This window comes from Mchenga conophoros, linkage group LG8 (assembly GCF_057382185.1).
Source record: "Mchenga conophoros isolate Kocher_MC1m ecotype Shallow Benthic linkage group LG8, M_conophoros_male_GT1.1, whole genome shotgun sequence".
In the NCBI taxonomy this organism is placed as follows: Eukaryota; Metazoa; Chordata; class Actinopteri; order Cichliformes; family Cichlidae; genus Mchenga; species Mchenga conophoros.
The window spans coordinates 21,421-39,627 of NC_140533.1; the positions used below are offsets into that span (position 1 = coordinate 21,421).

The following is an 18,207-nucleotide window of genomic DNA, read 5'->3' on the forward strand; positions in this document are numbered from 1 at the left end:
GGATCTCAAAACTGGATTATAGATGGCAGAGAGTTGGTGTCGTAAACCCCGCCTCTGTTCAAAGATGGTCGCTCACAGTGGACATAGATGGCTTCTTTCACTCCTCTTTCAAACCATCTGTCCTCTCTGTCCAAAATGTGAACATTGGCATCCTCGAAAGAGTGTCCTTTATCCTTAAGATGCAGATGGACTGCTGAGTCTTGTCCTGTGGATGTGGCTCTTCTGTGTTGTGCCATGCGCTTGTGAAGTGGCTGTTTTGGTCTCTCCAATGTAGAGGTCTGAGCATTCCTCGCTGCACTGTATAGCATACACAAACTTAACAATGTGGTGTATGTGCTACACGGCACTCAAAAATCTGCCAAAAATGTTTTAGTACGACTTTGGTTGCTATGAAGTCGCACCGCTTGTTGGATTGTTGGAGCTTTACGGCTGCCATAGTCAGGAGGTAGTCAGGAGCCTCGCTGAGGAATCTGAGTCCTAAACTCCGTAAATTCAGGTCCCAAAGTCAAACGAACACTGCAGCATCACTGAGAGTTAAAAACTGTCTAAATTATTTCACCTTAATAAAATGATCAGCATTGCTGCTTTACCAGGTGTAACAAGTAAGTTTAACATCCAGGCATCCATGAAAACAGGATTTATTACATTTAACAGAGTTAGAAGTTAGCAGGAAGTTAGCTCGATTCCACCTAAACATGATGTAGCATGTTCTGACCAGTGTTGGTCAAATTACTTGAAAAAAGTAATCAGTAACTAATTACTGATTACTTCCCCAAAAAAGTAATCCCGTTACTTTACTGATTACTTATTTTCATAAGTAATTAATTACTTAGTTACTTAGTTACTTTTTAAAAACACGATTTACAACCTGAAGAGGTGATAAAGCGATAGATCTTTCAGCCCAATTCTACTTTTTCTACATAATCCATCATACAAAATGTAATCAAATGGAAAAGTCTCTTTTTTTAACTTGTTTTATCAGTTTTAATCTTTTAACTTTATGCATCAAGCAAAAATTTAATTATATGCAACATTCTCTGAGTTGAATAAATTAGTTTAACATTTAAACCTATTTTCTGCACATTCCAGCACATAAAATAAAATATTTTTTGTGTTTACACTCAGTCTTTCAAATAGATGCAAGTAAAACACAGCAGAAAATAAATAAAGTCAAAGACTCAGCGGTCCTGTTGCTCTATTTTCACCTGTAAAGCAGGAGTGGGGCAGGCGGAGGTTTACCCTGGTGCAGGTGTGCCGCGGTCAGTGGAAGAATCCGCGAGTTTCTCTGTGAGTTTCCCATTACGTCGTAGCTACTCGGTGCTTGTTGGACGTTTAGGGGTTTTTTTCGCTGTAAAAAGAAGTTTTCTTCCCACGCACAGCGGACACTAATGTTTTTGTCACTTTTTATGGAATCAAACTCAAAGTAAGGTCAGTACTTCCACGCTTTAAACGCTGCACGCTCATACTCTCTCCCACAATCGATATGTGATCCATTGTTGATCTGCACACAGCTGTTGTCACGAACGTCGCACTCGCTTACGTCACTGTCATGAGACATTCTCGCAAAGAAATCACGGTTTTAGTAACGCAGTAACGCAGCGTTCCTATGGGAAAGTAACGGTAATCTAATTACCGTTTTTGCAATAGTAATCCCTTACTTTACCCGTTACTCGGAAAAAGTAATCGGATTACAGTAACGCGTTACTTGTAACGCGTTACTGCCCATCTCTGGTTCTGACTGAGAGATTTCTGAAAAATTCAAACGCACAGCTCTGCTATCACTTCCAACATAAATGAAGACAGGAAACTAAACAGCAGTGACGTTTGTAGGGTTACTGAAGTTGGGCTAGCTGGTATATAATGATGTGCTACGTGATCGCTAGCGACACAGCTATGTTAGCATAAACAGTGAAGCTGGAGGATGAACACTAACACTTTTCCACTTATAAAAGTTAACGTGAAGGTTCCTGATAGTTAGAGACAAATGCAATCGCATGGAAGGATGCTGTAAACGAACCAAACTTCAGTCAGGAGAACAACTGAGATAATCCATCCACAGTACGAAGTTAGTGATTCATATACTGCAACAACATGGGAATAGAGCAGCTGTGATAGAATACAGCGTTAATGAATCAGTGGTACAGAAATGGAGGAAGCACAAAGAATGAGTTGGGGAAAGTTTGACTTATCTGACTGTTTTGTTTTGCTTTATGCGCCTTATGGTCCAAAAAAATACGGTACCTCTGACAAGAAAGGCAAATTTCTGCTATTCAACACCGAAGAAATTTCAACTTTCACAAAATAATGCCAAATTGCAACACTTAGCTCTGTCTCTAATAAAAACAATGTAACTTTGTGAAAAAGAGAAAGGTTTCTATTGAGATTTCAGTTTTTTTACAACTACAAAAACAAAAAAACTGGACAGTCAATGAGCTACCAGAACATTTTCTGTAATTTTACACGTTTATTTCGTACAGTCCAAAGAGTCGTGCTGACAGATTTCCTTCTTTGTCACAGCAGATTTACCTTCATCATGTAGAAAAACAGTTAAATATGTGACTTCTTTACAATGACAGAAAACAGAGTCATGAGTCCGGCCCGCTTCAGATCAAATCGAGCTGTATGTGGCTCTCAGTGTAAATCCTGACAGCCCTGCTGTAGATGATGAGATATGAAAGTCTTTACAATTTTACACTGAGGACAATTTTTGACGGGTTTTTTGGCGTGGAGCTTCAAAGATCTGATTCTGATTCTCTCAACTTTTAAGAATTTCAGCTTAGCAAAAATTTAATATGAGGTCAGCAGTACACTGTAGGTGTCCTGTTTTAGGATCATATATTAAATTTTAGAACTAGAATAACAAAATTTATCACTGATGTGAAAGACAGACTTTGGGCCCTCCTGTTATTCACGGAGGTCAGAGCGATGGTCCAGTGAAGGTCATAGCTGCTCCGGAGCAGGTTAGGTTCAAGTCCAAAGAGTCTAATTAAAATGAACTGATATTTTGTTTTAATTACACATTTTCTCCATTTAAACATCTGATATGCTGTTTATGTTTGATTGAGCAATGTGGTTGCAGTTTTCTTTAGTCTTCAGTAAATTAACTTTTTGTGCATATTGTCTAAAGAGAGAGAGACAGGGATAGGGAGAAAGAGCTCCGAGTGTGATGCAAACAGTTACAGGTTGTTGTGTTCTGGTGGGAAAACCAGCAGAACTTAAAGAATAGATTCAAATCTAAAATGGTTCCAGTTGTACTGGTGGGCTTATTTGCTTCTACATTCTTACCACTTGTGTTTCTCTCTCTCCTCCTTACCTTGAATGCGCATGTTCTCCTGGTACTGGATGATGAAGTACTCCTGGCTCTGCTGCAGCTTTCTCAGTTCATTCTCAGTTTCCTGTGTGGCTAGTCGGAGCTCCTCAAAGGCCTGGTTGATCTGCTGGTGGCGCTGTGATAGCGTGTCCATGGCCTGGCTCCCACTTCCACTGCTGGCCTAGACACCAAACAGATGATGAAGGCTTAAAACAAAATCAGGACAAAATCTGCTCCCAAAACTCTTATTTACACCTTCTGTGTACGACAATAACTAAAGGCAACTGAATATGAACACCTGCAAGGAAGACACATTGAGTGGGGTGAGTAGGATGTGGGATGGCGTGCTTTCTGGTGAAACTGTATGTACCAACTACAAACCTTTCCCCAGAAATTTGCTATTTATTTATTTTGCATGAAATATAATGCAGTCAGTATGATGCTATTGTTTATTGCTCTACATATTAGCTTAATGTTACTCCTGCAGAATAAGTGCACATACAGATGTTTCTGCACTCTGTCCTCCGCTGTATTTTTGTTTGGGGACGTATGCTTCAAACTGAAAACACCTTTTTAATCGGATCAATCGACCCCTGGACTGTCAAGTTTTCATATCACAGTCAAACTGTCTGCACATGTATCATTCTGCTCTGTCTTTTGCCGTGATTTCCATCTTGAACATACTGATGACCAAAACAAAGCGAGAAGCGCTTTCACATATTATTAGTTGGCAACTGAACTGTGCATTAACCTGGTAACTTCAAACATGCTGGTTTAAAGACTGAGGTTAGGCACTCCACACTGTGAGCTTCTCCCGTCCTCCTGCTCCCTCTGGGCTCCACCGTGGTTATCAACCTGCCCCTATATCTAGAACAAATGGGGATACGTATCCTCTTACTACTCAGGAGGACTTGTTTCTTCTTGTGCTCCGAGTTGTTGGTATATGCAGCCTAGCAAGCTGCAACAGGCCAGATAGACAAAAGCTGTAGCTGTTATGTATGGTTCCTAACCTACCCACAACCCTGATTCCTGCAGTATTAACGCAGCAATTTCTTCGACTTACATTTGTAGCTTCTTGAACGAGCCTCTGCTCTGACTGCAGGATGTGTTTAATGCAGCGGACCAGTTCCAGAGGACAACGGTCGTAGGTGCTCTACAAAACAGACACACACTTAATCACATCAGGATGCAACGTTCTTTATGTGTAGTTTAATATAAGCAAAGGCATGAATCAAGTAATACAGGCTTGATTTTTGACATTATCGTTTAAATATTTTATATGCATGAAAGATCCAAAATCTTTTAACTACACATTAAAAACCCACCAAAAACAAAAAACTCCAGACACAGAGTTAAGCATACAAACTCAACAAACTAATGCCAGTTCAACCTCTTCAACCCTCCATGGTCGTGGCAGATAGCTGCCCTTCCCTGGGCCTGGCTCTGCTGGAGGACAGGTCAGAGTGCTTTCTCAGACTGTGTGACTGATTAGTTTTCTCCTGTTGGGTCTTTACCTAACAGCATAAAGCCTCTTTATGTGGTCATTGATGTAATTTAATGTTATATGCATAAACCCAAACTGAGTTTATTACAATAGTTATTATACACATCTTTCATTCTGAGAACACATGCAAGGCTTCTTTGAATTAACTGGTTTGACAAAACCTGACGCTCGAGTCAGAGATAACAGGATAACAGGTGTCACAACTTTTTCTGCTTCAGCTTGTATATGAGCTCACATGACGAGCAAATGCAGCACACACACACACACACACACACACACACACACACACACACACACACACACACACATAGTGATATCAAAGTCTTCATAATCTACAGTGATGATTCAAAGACTCTGGAGAAATCTCTGTGTGCAAGGGTCAAGGTAGAAACTCAATATTGAATTGAATTTCAGAAGTAGTCGTAGAAGTAGTAGCAGACACTCTGCTGTCTTGTCTGGGCCAAAGTTCATTTAAAATGGACTGAGGCAAAGTGGGAAACTGTTCTGAGGTCAGCCAAAATGAAATTTGACGTTCTTACTGACAAACGCGGCTGCAGCGTCGTCCGGACTAAACAGGAAAGACACCAGCTAGCTTGTTATTTGTGCTCAGTTCAAAAGCCTGCATCTCTTAAATGGAGGTAAAGTTATTCTCTATTAATCAGTGATGAAAAGTATGTACGGGTATATACAGATACTACCATCCAGACAATGTGGGGTCAAGGGTATAACTGACCATTTTGACTATTTCACCTTTAAAAACTGTTTACATTAAGATGCAGCCTCTGTGGTTTTTGCACAACTATTTGCAGATCAATCAGGAATCGCTCCTGTCAAGACAGAAGCACATCACATGTCTGACAAACATGAGGACGCATCACTCCTGTGTCTACCTGAAGGAAGCGTTTACACTGCAGTCTGCTTTTGTCGTATTATTGTGTTGACACACAAAAATGACTACACAACATTCCAAACGTGCCAAATGTCTTAAATTTCTAAAATCTCAAAACTTGCTGCTGATATTGCCACTCTTACTTTTGCCATCGCTCCCACAACTTCTCCCTTTTTCTCAGTAACCAAATGCTTCGTGACGTGGTGCATTTTTCCACCAATAGGAAAGGGACAGCGTCCACAGTATAAAGCATTAACACTAGCGAGCCATGGTACTGATTATGTTGAGGACGTTTGTATATGTTCAGATAACTCCATCATCAGCTGTTTTTAGGTCATTCTTTCTAATACTTCCTGAAAATGAAGTGCAAGCTCAGGAATAACAGTTTTGACAGACCGTAGAACATCGAGCAGTCATCAGAGACACGGACAACTGAGCATGATGAGACTTGTACACAGAGATAAAACCACAGCTGTACTGAAAATTGTGAGGAGGTGAAGAAGAAGAAGGTCTTTACTTTTATTCAGGTCATGCTTTTGATTATTTTAAAGGCTGTTCCTGGAACTTCCTGACCACAATTCATATATAGTCTCCAAGAAGGCTTTGGAACCTAAAACTAAAGCAGCTGTTGTTCTTACCAATTTCATAAAGATGCTGTATTGTAGTAAGAAATATACACATTGTAACTTAAGATGTAAGAAGCCAGAAAACAGTCAGTGTGCACTTAAACACAATCATCTATTAAACATCAGAACATCCATCCATCCTCATCCACTTTATCCGAGACCGGGTCGCGGGGGCAGCAGCCTAAGCAAAGAGGCCCAGACCTCCCTCTCCCCAGCCACCTCCTCCAGCTTATCCGGGGGAACACCAAGGCGTTCCCAGGCCAGCCGAGAGATATTATCTCTCCAGCGTGTCCTGGGTCTGCCCCGGGGCCTCCTCCCGGTGGGACATGCCTGGAACACCTCACCCAGGAGGCGCCCAGGGGGCATCCTTGTCAGATGCCCGAACCACCTCAGCTGGCTCCTTTCGATGTGGAGCAGCAGCTGCTCTACTCTGAGCCCCTCCCGGATGGCCGAACTTCTCACCCCATCTCTAAGGGAGAGGCCAGCCACCCTTCGGAGGAAGCTCATTTCTGCCGCTTGTATCCGCGATCTCGTTCTTTCGGTCACTACCCACAGCTCGTGGCCATAGGTGAGGGTAGGGACGTAGATCGACCGGTAAATTGAGAGCTTCGCTTTTACACTCAGCTCCCTCTTCACCACGACGGACCGGTGCAGCATCCGCATTACTGCAGCTGCAGCCCCAATCCGTCTGTCGATCTCCGGCTCCCTTCTCCCATCACTCGCGAACAAGACCCCGAGATACTTGAACTCCTCCACTTGGGGCAGGAACTCATCCCCGACCAAGAGTGGGCACTCCACCCTTTTCCGGCTGAGAACCATGGCCTCAGATTTGGAGGTGCTGATCCTCATTCCCGCTGCTTCACACTCGGCTGCGAACCGTTCCAGTGCGAGCTGGAGGCCCTCACCCGATAGAGCCAACAGAACCACATCATCCGCAAAAATCAGAGATGAGATTCTGAGGCCACCAAAGCGAAAGCCCTCCGCCACTTCGCTGCGCCTAGAAATCCTGTCCATAAAAATTATGAACAGAACCGGAGACAAAGGGCAGCCCTGGCGGAGCCCATCACCCACCGGGAACGAGTCCGACTTATTGCAGGCAATGCGAACCAAGCTCTTGCAATGGTTGTATAGGGATCTAATGGCCCGTAGCAATGGGCCAGACACCCAATACTCCCGCAACACCTCCCACAGGACACCCCAAGGGACACGGTCGAATGCCTTCTCCAAGTCCACAAAACACATGTAGAATGGTTGGGCAAACTCCCATGCACCCTCAAGTATCCTCGAGAGGATAAAGAGCTGGTCCAGTGTTCCGCGACCAGGACGAAAACCGGATTGTTCCTCCTGTATCCGAGGTTCGACTAGCGGACAAACTCTCCTTTCCAGCACCCTGGCATAGACTTTTCCAGGGAGGCTGAGGAGTGTGATCCCCCTGTAGTTGGAACACACCCTCCGGTCCCCCTTCTTAAAGATGGGGACCACCACTCCGGTCTGCCAGTCCACAGGTACTGCCCCTGATCTCCACGCAACATTGCAGAGGCGTGTCAACCAGGACAGCCCTACAACTCGGGGCGGACCTCATCAACACCAGGGGCTCTTCCACCAAGGAGTTGTTTAACTGCCTCAGTGACCTCACCCCCGGAAATTGGCGGGTCATTCCCCTCATCCCCAGACTCTGCTTCCTCCTCGGAAGACGTGTCAGTGGGATTAAGGAGGTCCTCGAAGTATTCCTTCCGCCGCATAACAATTTTCTCAGTCGACGTCAGCAGCGCTCCGCCAGCACTATACACAGTGCAGGTAGAGCACCGCTTTCCCCTCCTGAGACGCCTGGCGGTTTGCCAGAATCTCTTCGAGGCAGTCCGAAAGTCTTTTTCCATGGCCTCTCCGAACTCCTCCCACACCCGAGTTTTTGCTTCAGCCACTGCCCCAGCCGCATTCCGCTTGGCCTGTCGATACCTGTCGGCTGCCTCCGGAGTCCCACAGGCTAACCAAGCCCGATAGGACTCCTTCTTCAGCCTGGTGGCTCCCTTCACCTCTGGTGTCCACCATTTGGTTCGGGGATTACCACCACGGCAGGCACCAACCACCTTGCGGCCGCAGCTCAATGCAGCAGCTTCGGCAATGGAGACGCTGAACATGGTCCATTCGGACTCAATGTCCCCAGTCTCCCTCGGAATGCTGTTGAAGCTCTGCCGGAGGTGTGCGTTGAAGATCTCGCGGACTGGGGCCTCTGCTAGACGTTCCCAGCACACCCTCACTACGCGTTTAGGTGCACCAGGTCTGTCCAGCGTCCTCCCCCGCCACCTGATCCAACTCACCACCAGGTGGTGATCAGTTGACAGCTCAGCCCCTCTCTTTACCCGAGTGTCCAGAACATATGGTCGCAGGACTGGTGATACGATTACAAAATCGATCATCGACCTACGGCCTAGAGCATCCTGGTGCCACGTGCACTTATGGACACTCTTATGTTCGAACCGGGTGTTCGTTATGGCCAAACTGTGATTAGCACAGAAGTCCAATAACAAAGCACCGCTTGGGTTCACGCCCCTCCAGGTCTCGCTGTCGTTACCCACGTGAGCATTGAAGTCTCCCAGCAGGACAACAGAGTCTCCAGGTGGAGCACCTTCCAGCACCCCCCCCAGGGACTCTAAGAAGGCTGGGTACTCCGAACTTCCACTCGGCGCATAAGCGCAGATGACAGTCAGGACCCGTTCCCCGACCCTAAGGCGCAGAGAACAAACCCTCTCGTCCACCGGGAAAAACCCCAACGTACCGGCAGCAAGCCGAGGGGATATTAGAATACCCACCCCAGCCCGCCGCCTCTCACCAGGGGCAACTCCAGACTGAGACAGAGTCCAGCCCCTCTCCAGGAGACTGGTTCTAGAGCCCAAGCCATGCGTAGAGGTGAGCCCGACTATATCTAGCCGGTACCTCTCAACCTCACGCACTAACTCAGGCTCCTTCCCCACCAGAGAGGTGACATTCCATGTCCCTATTGCCAGTCTTGGCAGCCGGGGGTCAGTCCGCCAGGGCCTCCGCTCCTGGCCGCCACCCGGCACACATCAGAACATTAGATTAACATTAATAAAAAAAGACAAACCAACAGGAAAGAAGCTAAATGTTCTGCAACCCAAACACACATGTAGACAAGAAAATCTGAGGGCTTCTCCTCAGCCGTATTAGGCTACGTTCACACTGCAGGTCTTAATGCTCAATTCCAATTTTTTGATCAAATCCAAATTTTTTGTCTGCTCGTTCACACTACAAATAAAATGCGACAGCAAACGAGCTCTAGTGTGAACGCTCAAAGCGGCCCGCATGTGCAAAAGAAGATGTCACACAACGCGCTCTGTTTAGACACAGAGCAAACAATATTGTTTGACTGATGGCCCTTAATATAAAGACTTCGGACTTCCGGTTTCCCAATTTTTGCTTTAAGTTATTTTGTTATTTACATAATAATGTAGATAACCTAATAATTATCCTTATTGCTGTTTTAGAGAGGAGCGGTGCTTCAAAGGATAGTTGCAGATTTCTGTCAGAATCTGCAGATTATGCAGTACAAATAAAATGTTCACGTTTCTCCAACGTTGTCTTCCCAGCAGTTTCACCGGGTGGCCAGGAAGCGTTCGCGATGTCTTATCGGGCGCTTCTCCGGTGCTGATAATTGGCGTCTGTCTTGTGTCAGTGACGTAAAAGACGGATTTAATGCGACTTGACCGTTCACACAGCAGTCGCTTTCTGAAACATCGGATATGTATCGGATTCAGGACCACATACGAAAGTGACCCAGATCGGATTTGAAAATATCGGATTTGTGCCGTTCACACTGTCATACCATGATCGGATATGGGTCGCATAGGGTCAAAAAAATCCGATTTGATGCGCTTTTGCCTGCAGTGTGAACGTAGCCTTAGAAAAGACTGAAGTTTAATAAACACGACCCAGGGTCTAGATCTGAGCTGTGGAGATGTGCTTGTATAAAAACTAAACAACATCAGCACAAGTTTACACAAAATATATGAGGGAAATGTTGGGACAAAGGTTCCAGTAGTAACACACCATCATTTTTCTTGTAGCCAACACGTACCTTTAGCTGGCTAGCATAGTGACCTAGCTTGATCTTGAGCAGAAAGCCGTCCTCTCCTCCCTGGACCTGGGCTTTCTTTTGGAGCTCGGCCACCAGATTATCCAACAGACGCTTGGCTTTGGTTTCCTCTGCTGGGTTATCCAACTCCACTGAGTCCCTGTGAACGGTACCATTGTTTTTAAACTGTTAATAGAATGCACAGCCTTCACCAACACCACTCACTGATCCAGGTCTGGTTTGTTATATAAACACACACAGAAACACACTGATTACGGTTAGTTTTTATTTATTTATTTACTGAGTATCGTGTGTGTGACCCTATTTTATGTACATGACGTTGGTTAATATTGCCGTTTTAAATGTGCCATCTAAATAAAGTTGGGCAGGACTGGAAAGAGACTGGTGTAATTCTGCATACCAGAGTTGGCTTTCAATCCACTGGGCCAGGTAGTGCCGCACCTCAATGGGGAAGTGCTGGCCGTACAAGGCCTGCATCTGGTGCAAGGCATCACCCTGCAGCTGCTGGGCCTGGATCCACATTGCCATGGTTATCCTGTGAATCCAGGAACAAAGGAGGAAAAAAGGCCAGGTCAGCAGATTAGACAGAGTGAAAAGAACAGCAATTAGCAACTAGAAAAAGTTGCATTTCCTGCGAAAATGCAGTGTGAATGCCGTGTAGTGGAATCTGCTGAAAACAGCTGAAAAGCAGAATTATCTGCTGAAAAGAGGTGTAGAAGCAGAAATGCTTGCTGAAGATGGCTGTATGTGAAAGGGTACAATGAAGAGTGTCAAGAAAGCAGATTACATGCAAGCAGGGAAGATGTGCAGCATCTGTCACATGTAGGACTCGAACCCTTGCTACCAGATCTCACGGCAGCTGCGCATCCGACTGCGCCAAACCAGTTCTGGTCTCAACCAAAGACATGATGAGAGAAAAAAAATGTGCACTGTGCAGAAGAAGCTAAATTATGCTGAAAAGAGGTGAAAATGCTGAATGTTCAGCAAAAAGATAAGGAGATAAGGAACCTGAAAATCGTGTTGAAAAGAGCAGAAGAGACTAAATATTGTGCTAAAAAGAGGTGAAAAAAAGCTAAAAATTGTTCTGAAAAGAGGTGAACCAGCAGAATTTTTTTGCTGAAAAGAGGTAAAGAACCTGAAGTTTGTGCTGAGAACAGTTGAAGAAGCTGGAACTTTTGAAAATTTTGCTAAAAAGAGGTGAAAAAGCTGAAAAATGTGTGGAAAAGAGTTTAAACAGTTGAAGTGTTAACTGATAATGTGGTCCCATTCAGCAAAATGGGCCAAAAAAATGGCATAAAAAGCTTAATATCTCAAAAAGTATAAAAGTTATGAGCACCAAAAGATATAGCAGGCATTAGCAGAAGGAGCAGAACAGTTTAAAGTTTGAATGGTGAATATCGGCTGAAAACTGAGGGAGGAGTTAACCAGCAAAGGTTGGAACAACTAGAATATGGTAGAAGAACAAAGAACTAGAAAAAGTTGCATTTCCTGCGAAAACTGCTGTGTGAATGCCGTGTAGTGGAATCTGAAAACAGCAGAAGGAGAACCTGCTGAAAAAACACTGTGTAGAAGCTGGAGTCTTTGCTGAAAATGGCTGTCTTTGAAAGGGTACACCAAGCAGCGTCAATAAAGCAGAGTACATGCAAGCAGGGAAGATGTGCAGCAAATGTCACATGTAGGATTCGAACCTTTGCCACCAAATCTCACGGCGGCTGCTCAACCCATTGAGCCAAACCAGTTCTAGTCTCAAACAAAGATATGATGAGAGAAAAAATGTGCACTGTGCGGAAGAAGCTAAATGGTGCTCAGAAGAGGTGAAGAAGCAGAATGTTCAGCAAAAAAAGAGATGAAGAACCTGAAAATTATACTGAAAAGAGAAGAAGAGGCTGAGATTTCTGCTGAAAAGAGGTGAAGTTGTTGAACTTTATGCTGAATAGAGGTGAAGAAGCTGAAAACTGCTGAAAAGAGAAGAAGTGACTGAAATTTGTGCTGAAAAAGAGTTGAACATTTAAACTTTCGGCTGTAAAGAGCTCAAGGAAATAAAACTTCTGAAAAGAGCTGAAGAAACTGAAAAGAGGTAAAGAATCTGACGTTTGTGCTGATATTAGCTGAATAATCTGGAATTTGTGCTGAAAAGAGGTGAAAACACTGAAAATTATGCTGAAAAGTGGTGAAGAAGCTGACATTCTCGTTGAAAAGATCTGAAAAGGTTGAACTATTAACTGAAAAAAATGTTGCCATAAGCGGGATTTGAACCCCGGCCTCCCACTCTGAGAACAGCTGCTCATCTCACTGAGCTAAAACATGGCTCAGCCCGGGAAGCAAAACTGGTGATCACGGCATTCACACAATAATGACAGAAGAGGACCGGGCGAGCAACACTAGGCAAACAATATCAGCTGATGCCATATGACAGATACGTTACTGATTTTCACACAATGAAATGCAAAAAATATATCCTACAAAGACTGAAAGACTGCACTTGAGTCACTCAAGGGGGTTTGACAAAAGTATTTTTATAAGAGTTCCAACTTCCAGAGGATAAAAAGTAAAACGCTTTGACAAACAAGCACGCTAATACTGAAGATGAGGTTCATTACTTGGGTGAACAAGCAGTCAGTGACTACCCTAAGCCCCATGGACATCAAGTGCTTAGTCTCTGAGATGCTCTGTCAGGCCTGCAGCCACTTCCAGTCTGTGCTTGTCTGTAGGTCTCTCTGCCCTCACTTTGGACCACAGTAACTGAAAAGTATGCGCTACTGGGTTGAGATCAGGTGGCTGACTTGGCCATGGGAGAATATCACATTTCTTAGACACCCTTACGTTGCTGTTGTGGTATGCTTTGCTATGCTTATCCATTTGCATTATACAAGTAATCTAGTAGCATCCACCCTTCCTGTTCTTGAGTGTAACCAGTGGTTTGCACCTTGTTGTAAATGTTCTGTATTCACATTCATGCCAGTGTCTAGACCTGGGTGATAAAACCAAATAATTATTCAGAAAACATGGTCAATATATATAGTCAATAGAGCCCATCCCATCCCTATTTTGACAGACAACATGAAAGCCCAACGACAATAGTGCTGCACAAATCATTCATGTGTTTGAAGTAGAATTGGAGCCCTGTGAGAGTGGAGGAGGAGCAACCGGCAGCTAATGTTCCTAATGTTTGGGCTACTACACAGTGGTATGTTAGGACTGAAGTTTGTTTCCCCAAAGCCAGGTAACGTCGTTATAAGACAAGAATCGCAAACATCGGCTTTATGCAGCTCATTAAAGTAACTGACCTGCGTAGCTCTGTGATCATTAACATTTCTCTCACTGGGCTTTTCCCCACACACGGAGGCTAGAGACGCTGCTGAACAGCTGTTTTCACTACAACATTGGATCCATATGAGAGTCTCACTGCCCACGTCATTAACCACACTTTATGTTCTCTCTGTTCCCCTTGGAGAATAACTGGAGTTAGAGCAGGGCGATATGGCCAAAAATATTTATCATGATATATATTTGAAAATTTGCGATAACGATATAACTGACGATATAATTGATGCGAGACAAAATACAACTCCACAACATTACTAGCGCAAAAAGACAACCTTCCATTTATTTTCACTTAAACAAGAAGCTGGTTTTTATGTACATTAAAGCTTTATAAAAATGTAACAGTGCAAATGCAAATTCCTTGCTGAAAGTTTAACCAAAAGGCATTTCCAGTAGAAATGGGCTGACATATCCTGAGCATAACCATGTATAATATCCACTGAAGTTAAAAAGAGGTGCTTTGCAACATTAAACTGCAGTGTGCAGTACGTATTTTTCGGACCATAAGGTGCAAGGGATTATAAGGCACATTAAGCGAAACAAAGCAGTCAGATAAATCAAACTTTATTAAACTCATTCTTCTTGCTTCCTCCACTTCTGTACCATTGATTCATTAATGTTGAATTCTCTGGCAGCTGCTCTATTCCCATGTTGTTGCAGTATATTAATGACTAACCTCGTATTGTGGATGGATTATCTCAGTTGTTCTCCTGACTGAAGTTTGGTCCGTTTACAGCATCCTGCCATGTGATTGCATTTGTCTCTAACTATTAGGAACTTTAACGTTAACTTTTATAAGTGGAAAAGTGTTAGTGTTCGTCCTCCAGATTCACTGTTTATGTTATGCTAACATAGCTGTGTCGCTAGCGATCAGGTAGCACATCATTATATACCAGCTAGCCCAACTTCAGTAACCCTACAAACGTCACTGCTGTTTAGTTTTCTGTCTTCATTTATGTTGGAAGTGATAGCAGAGCTGTACGTTTGATTTTTTTCAGAAATCTCTCAGTCAGAACATGCTATATCATGCTTAGGTAACTAGCGAAACTAGCGAGCTAACTTCCGCTAGCTTCCTGCTAACTTCTAACTCTGTTAAATGTAATAACTTTTGTTTTCATGGATGCCTGGAAGTTAAACTTCATAATTTCACCTGGTAAAGCAGCAATGCTGCTCGTTTTATTAAAGATGAAAGAATTGAGACAGTTTTTAACTCTAAGTGATGCTGCAGTGTTCGTTTGACCTGAAGTATACGGAGTTTAGGACCCAGATTACTCCCAGATTTAAGAGCATCTTAGTCCGACAAATACGACAATAACGACGGCCGCTTGCATGTTCTGCAAAAAAATGTGCTTTGTTGTGTATCTGATGGACAAACACCAAACCAGTTCCACATCACTGAAGTTGCACCATTTTTACAAACCAATTCTGGTTCATCTGTTTCACTCAACAATCGGCCATGTGCATGAAAACAAAGGCACTGCGCATGCGCGTTTTACTCATATTCTATCGCGATATTTCATTTTCCTATCGTTGCCTAACATTATACCGGTATTACCGTGAACGGTATAATATGGCCCAGCCCTAACTGGAGTGTCTGTTTTGTTTATGTTTAAAGAGTTATTGATCTTCTACTGAGGAGACAAAATATGTTCTTTTTCCTCCTTTATCTATTTGTGGAATTGTTCCCCAGCAACTTCAAACTAGCTGTTTTTACACCAAAAACAATACACTATCAGATTTTTTGTTTAATAGCTACTTTATTTTATTGGAACAGACCAAAATACTCCGTTTTCCGGTTCATTGGTGTTCTTCTGAAACACATGAAACTTTTGCCTAATCACAATAAATAATTTTGTTTATTATACATACACCGCTGTTATTTATTTAAAATACAGTAGTAATACATTACAGTTGATTTATGTATGTTCATGTTCAACCTCTGACAGAAAATAAATAATGTTTAAACCAAAATTAATCTTAGATCTTCCCATCTCAGGAGTAAAAAGGGACCTTTAAGTGTGACGGAAATGATGATTTTTTTTTTTTAATGTATTAAAAAAAAAAATACATGATGATTTTCCACACAGGCCTTCCAGGCCATTCGCTGAGGTGCCAAATACATTTATTTTTTTTAAGAATTTACCAGATCGCTGATTTGGCCACTCTTAAAGTTTTATCTGCCTTTCTCATAGGTTTATCTGTTCTTCATTCTCCCTAATGATGGGCTCCTTCACTTGCACTGACAAATGTTTGGACTTCAAATTAAAAGTACCAATGTAAAGATACGAAAAGCAAGTTCAAAAGTGCATTCAACTCCAGATATGGGTTACCTTATATAGCGACCAAATGAAGGTGTTGTGTCAAAAAGTGATCTACTGCCAAAAAATGATTCCCGGTAAGTGACTGCCCATATTTAAACTGCTAAAAATATTTTGTTGGCCTACAACATATGAAATATGTGTCAAATGTATCCTTCATGAATGATATGAAGTAGGCACAATCAGTTTTTGGCAGACTGGCTTTTATACATCCTTTATTTACTCAGTTAAAAAAATAAAAGTCTCATTGACATTAAAAATGACTTTTTCCAAGGTAGGTCTGTCAGAAATTGCAACAAATATAACAATACTTCTCTAAAGATATTTTAGATGGCCAAATGTATAATATGGGTGAAATAATACACAAAAACACTTAAAGAACAGGTAATTTTTCAATTTTATATATAACTACTTTGTAAATCCTGTTTACTTAAGTCTACTTACCAACATAAGTAAAGACATCACACATGGAAAAAAAACCGTTGGCAATCAGTTTTTGGCACAACAAAGGAACAGGCCTTATCTGACCATGAAACTGCTAATCAGACAGTTTTTATGAGCTATGCAGATGAGCTGTTAACAACTCTGGGGCATGCATTCCCGAAAAATAAGTAAAAACTACGATTCCAATTTTCCTCAAAGAAAATAACAACATTAAAAAAGAAAAACATCTTTGATGTAAACAATATGAGCTCACACCCCCAAATCAGTCTGACTGGAACTTTCTAAGAAACATATGACTAATTTATCACTGAGGCATTGCCTTGTATTACCAACCAATGTGACGTGGACGACAAGATAATGAACCAAAGCGTGTGTTTAAAAAAATAAAAACAAGAGTCAAACTGAGCGGAGAACAGCGGTGGTATCGACAGAGCCATATGTTTACATCCTTGGCACTTGACTAGCGAGCGGAACAGGGAAGTTTAACAGATAGCTTAGCTTGCTAACTTAAGTGTACATTCAAAGCGGCTCGCTGAAGCCTGAAACCGTAAATATGGCGCGAGTGTTGCTGAACAGATGCGACTATAGTGAATGAAAAGGTGTTGAGTTTACGTTGGCTTCGTTATTTCGGTGTGGCCAACGCTCTATTACTTTAGCAGGCTAGAAAAGGTAAGCTACTAGCTAGCAAAGTAGGGAAGCTTGCAGCTCCACTAAAACTTCGCTCTCATGCGCTACAAGTAGTTAACTGCTCCGACTATAACTCACCTTTTACAAGACTGCAGCACTCCTTACCGCAGCACCATTTAAAACAGCGGACAACACACACTGAAAACTTTTCAACCGTACGCAGGTTGGCTGACATACATGTCACATCGCCAAATTACGTTACTTGATCACCTTCTGCTTTCTGGTAAAGCAGCAGTTGTTGACCCGTATAATAAACGAATACGCATTTAAAACAACTTCCGGTGTCGTATTTCAAAATAAGAAAGTCCATAGTAATAAGTCTAATAAAAATTTCAGATTTCATTGTATTTCCTGCTGTAGTTTATCATTAATTAAACAATTTGTTTTAAGCCTAAATACAGCTACAACATTCATCATTTCCGGTTGTATTTACGCTAACTTCAAACATATTTGCCAACTCCTGCCATTTCCAAGAACAGTCCCACCTGCATCCCGCACGCGGTTAGGTACAAACACGGCTGCGCGAGCCTTAAAAATGGTTTTAAGGATTAAATCTGTAAACGGAAAAGAGGAAGGCGGCACTTTGGGGCAGTGGTGTGAATGTGCGTTAATATTCACCTTTATTTATTTCACCTACAATTTAAGGTGAGCTAATTGTACATAAATACCTCTTATAAGAAAGCTGCAGTTAGTCTATTAGTTCCATTACCGAGACTGGGACATGATATACAGAACATAAACAATCCTTGTTAGCCAGTAAGCTGAGGCACCTGGTTACGTGTATAAATGTTCAAAAGAAATGTTTTCCACCGCTGCTCGGGCTTTTGTGTGGCCATGTAGAGTCTGAAATTATTACCTTTCATGCTGTTATTTGATTAATGGCAGATTATGTAAATACCTAATTGTGATGTTTATTTTTACTCCGTGACCTTTAGTACTGAACGTCCTCTTCCTGGCGTCATTTTGACATGTAAAAATAAGTGTGTTTGACCAA

General features: G+C 42.7%; 1 protein-coding gene across 1 annotated transcript in view; it reads right to left on the bottom strand.

Annotated features, from left to right (window-relative positions):
• The window catches only part of LOC146567853 (signal transducer and activator of transcription 5B-like), a 32,909-nt gene extending 15,077 nt beyond the window's left edge, over window positions 1-17,832 (bottom strand). The window contains exons 1-5 of the mRNA XM_085283497.1: window positions 17,292-17,832; window positions 10,841-10,975; window positions 10,423-10,579; window positions 4,374-4,463; window positions 3,314-3,491 (exon numbers count right to left, since the gene is read on the bottom strand). Of these exons, the coding sequence (XP_085139623.1) occupies window positions 3,314-3,491; window positions 4,374-4,463; window positions 10,423-10,579; window positions 10,841-10,968 (553 nt within the window). The 5' untranslated portion in view covers window positions 10,969-10,975; window positions 17,292-17,832. The remainder of the gene's footprint in view (window positions 1-3,313; window positions 3,492-4,373; window positions 4,464-10,422; window positions 10,580-10,840; window positions 10,976-17,291) is intronic.
• Between the last annotated feature and the right edge of the window lie 375 nt (window positions 17,833-18,207).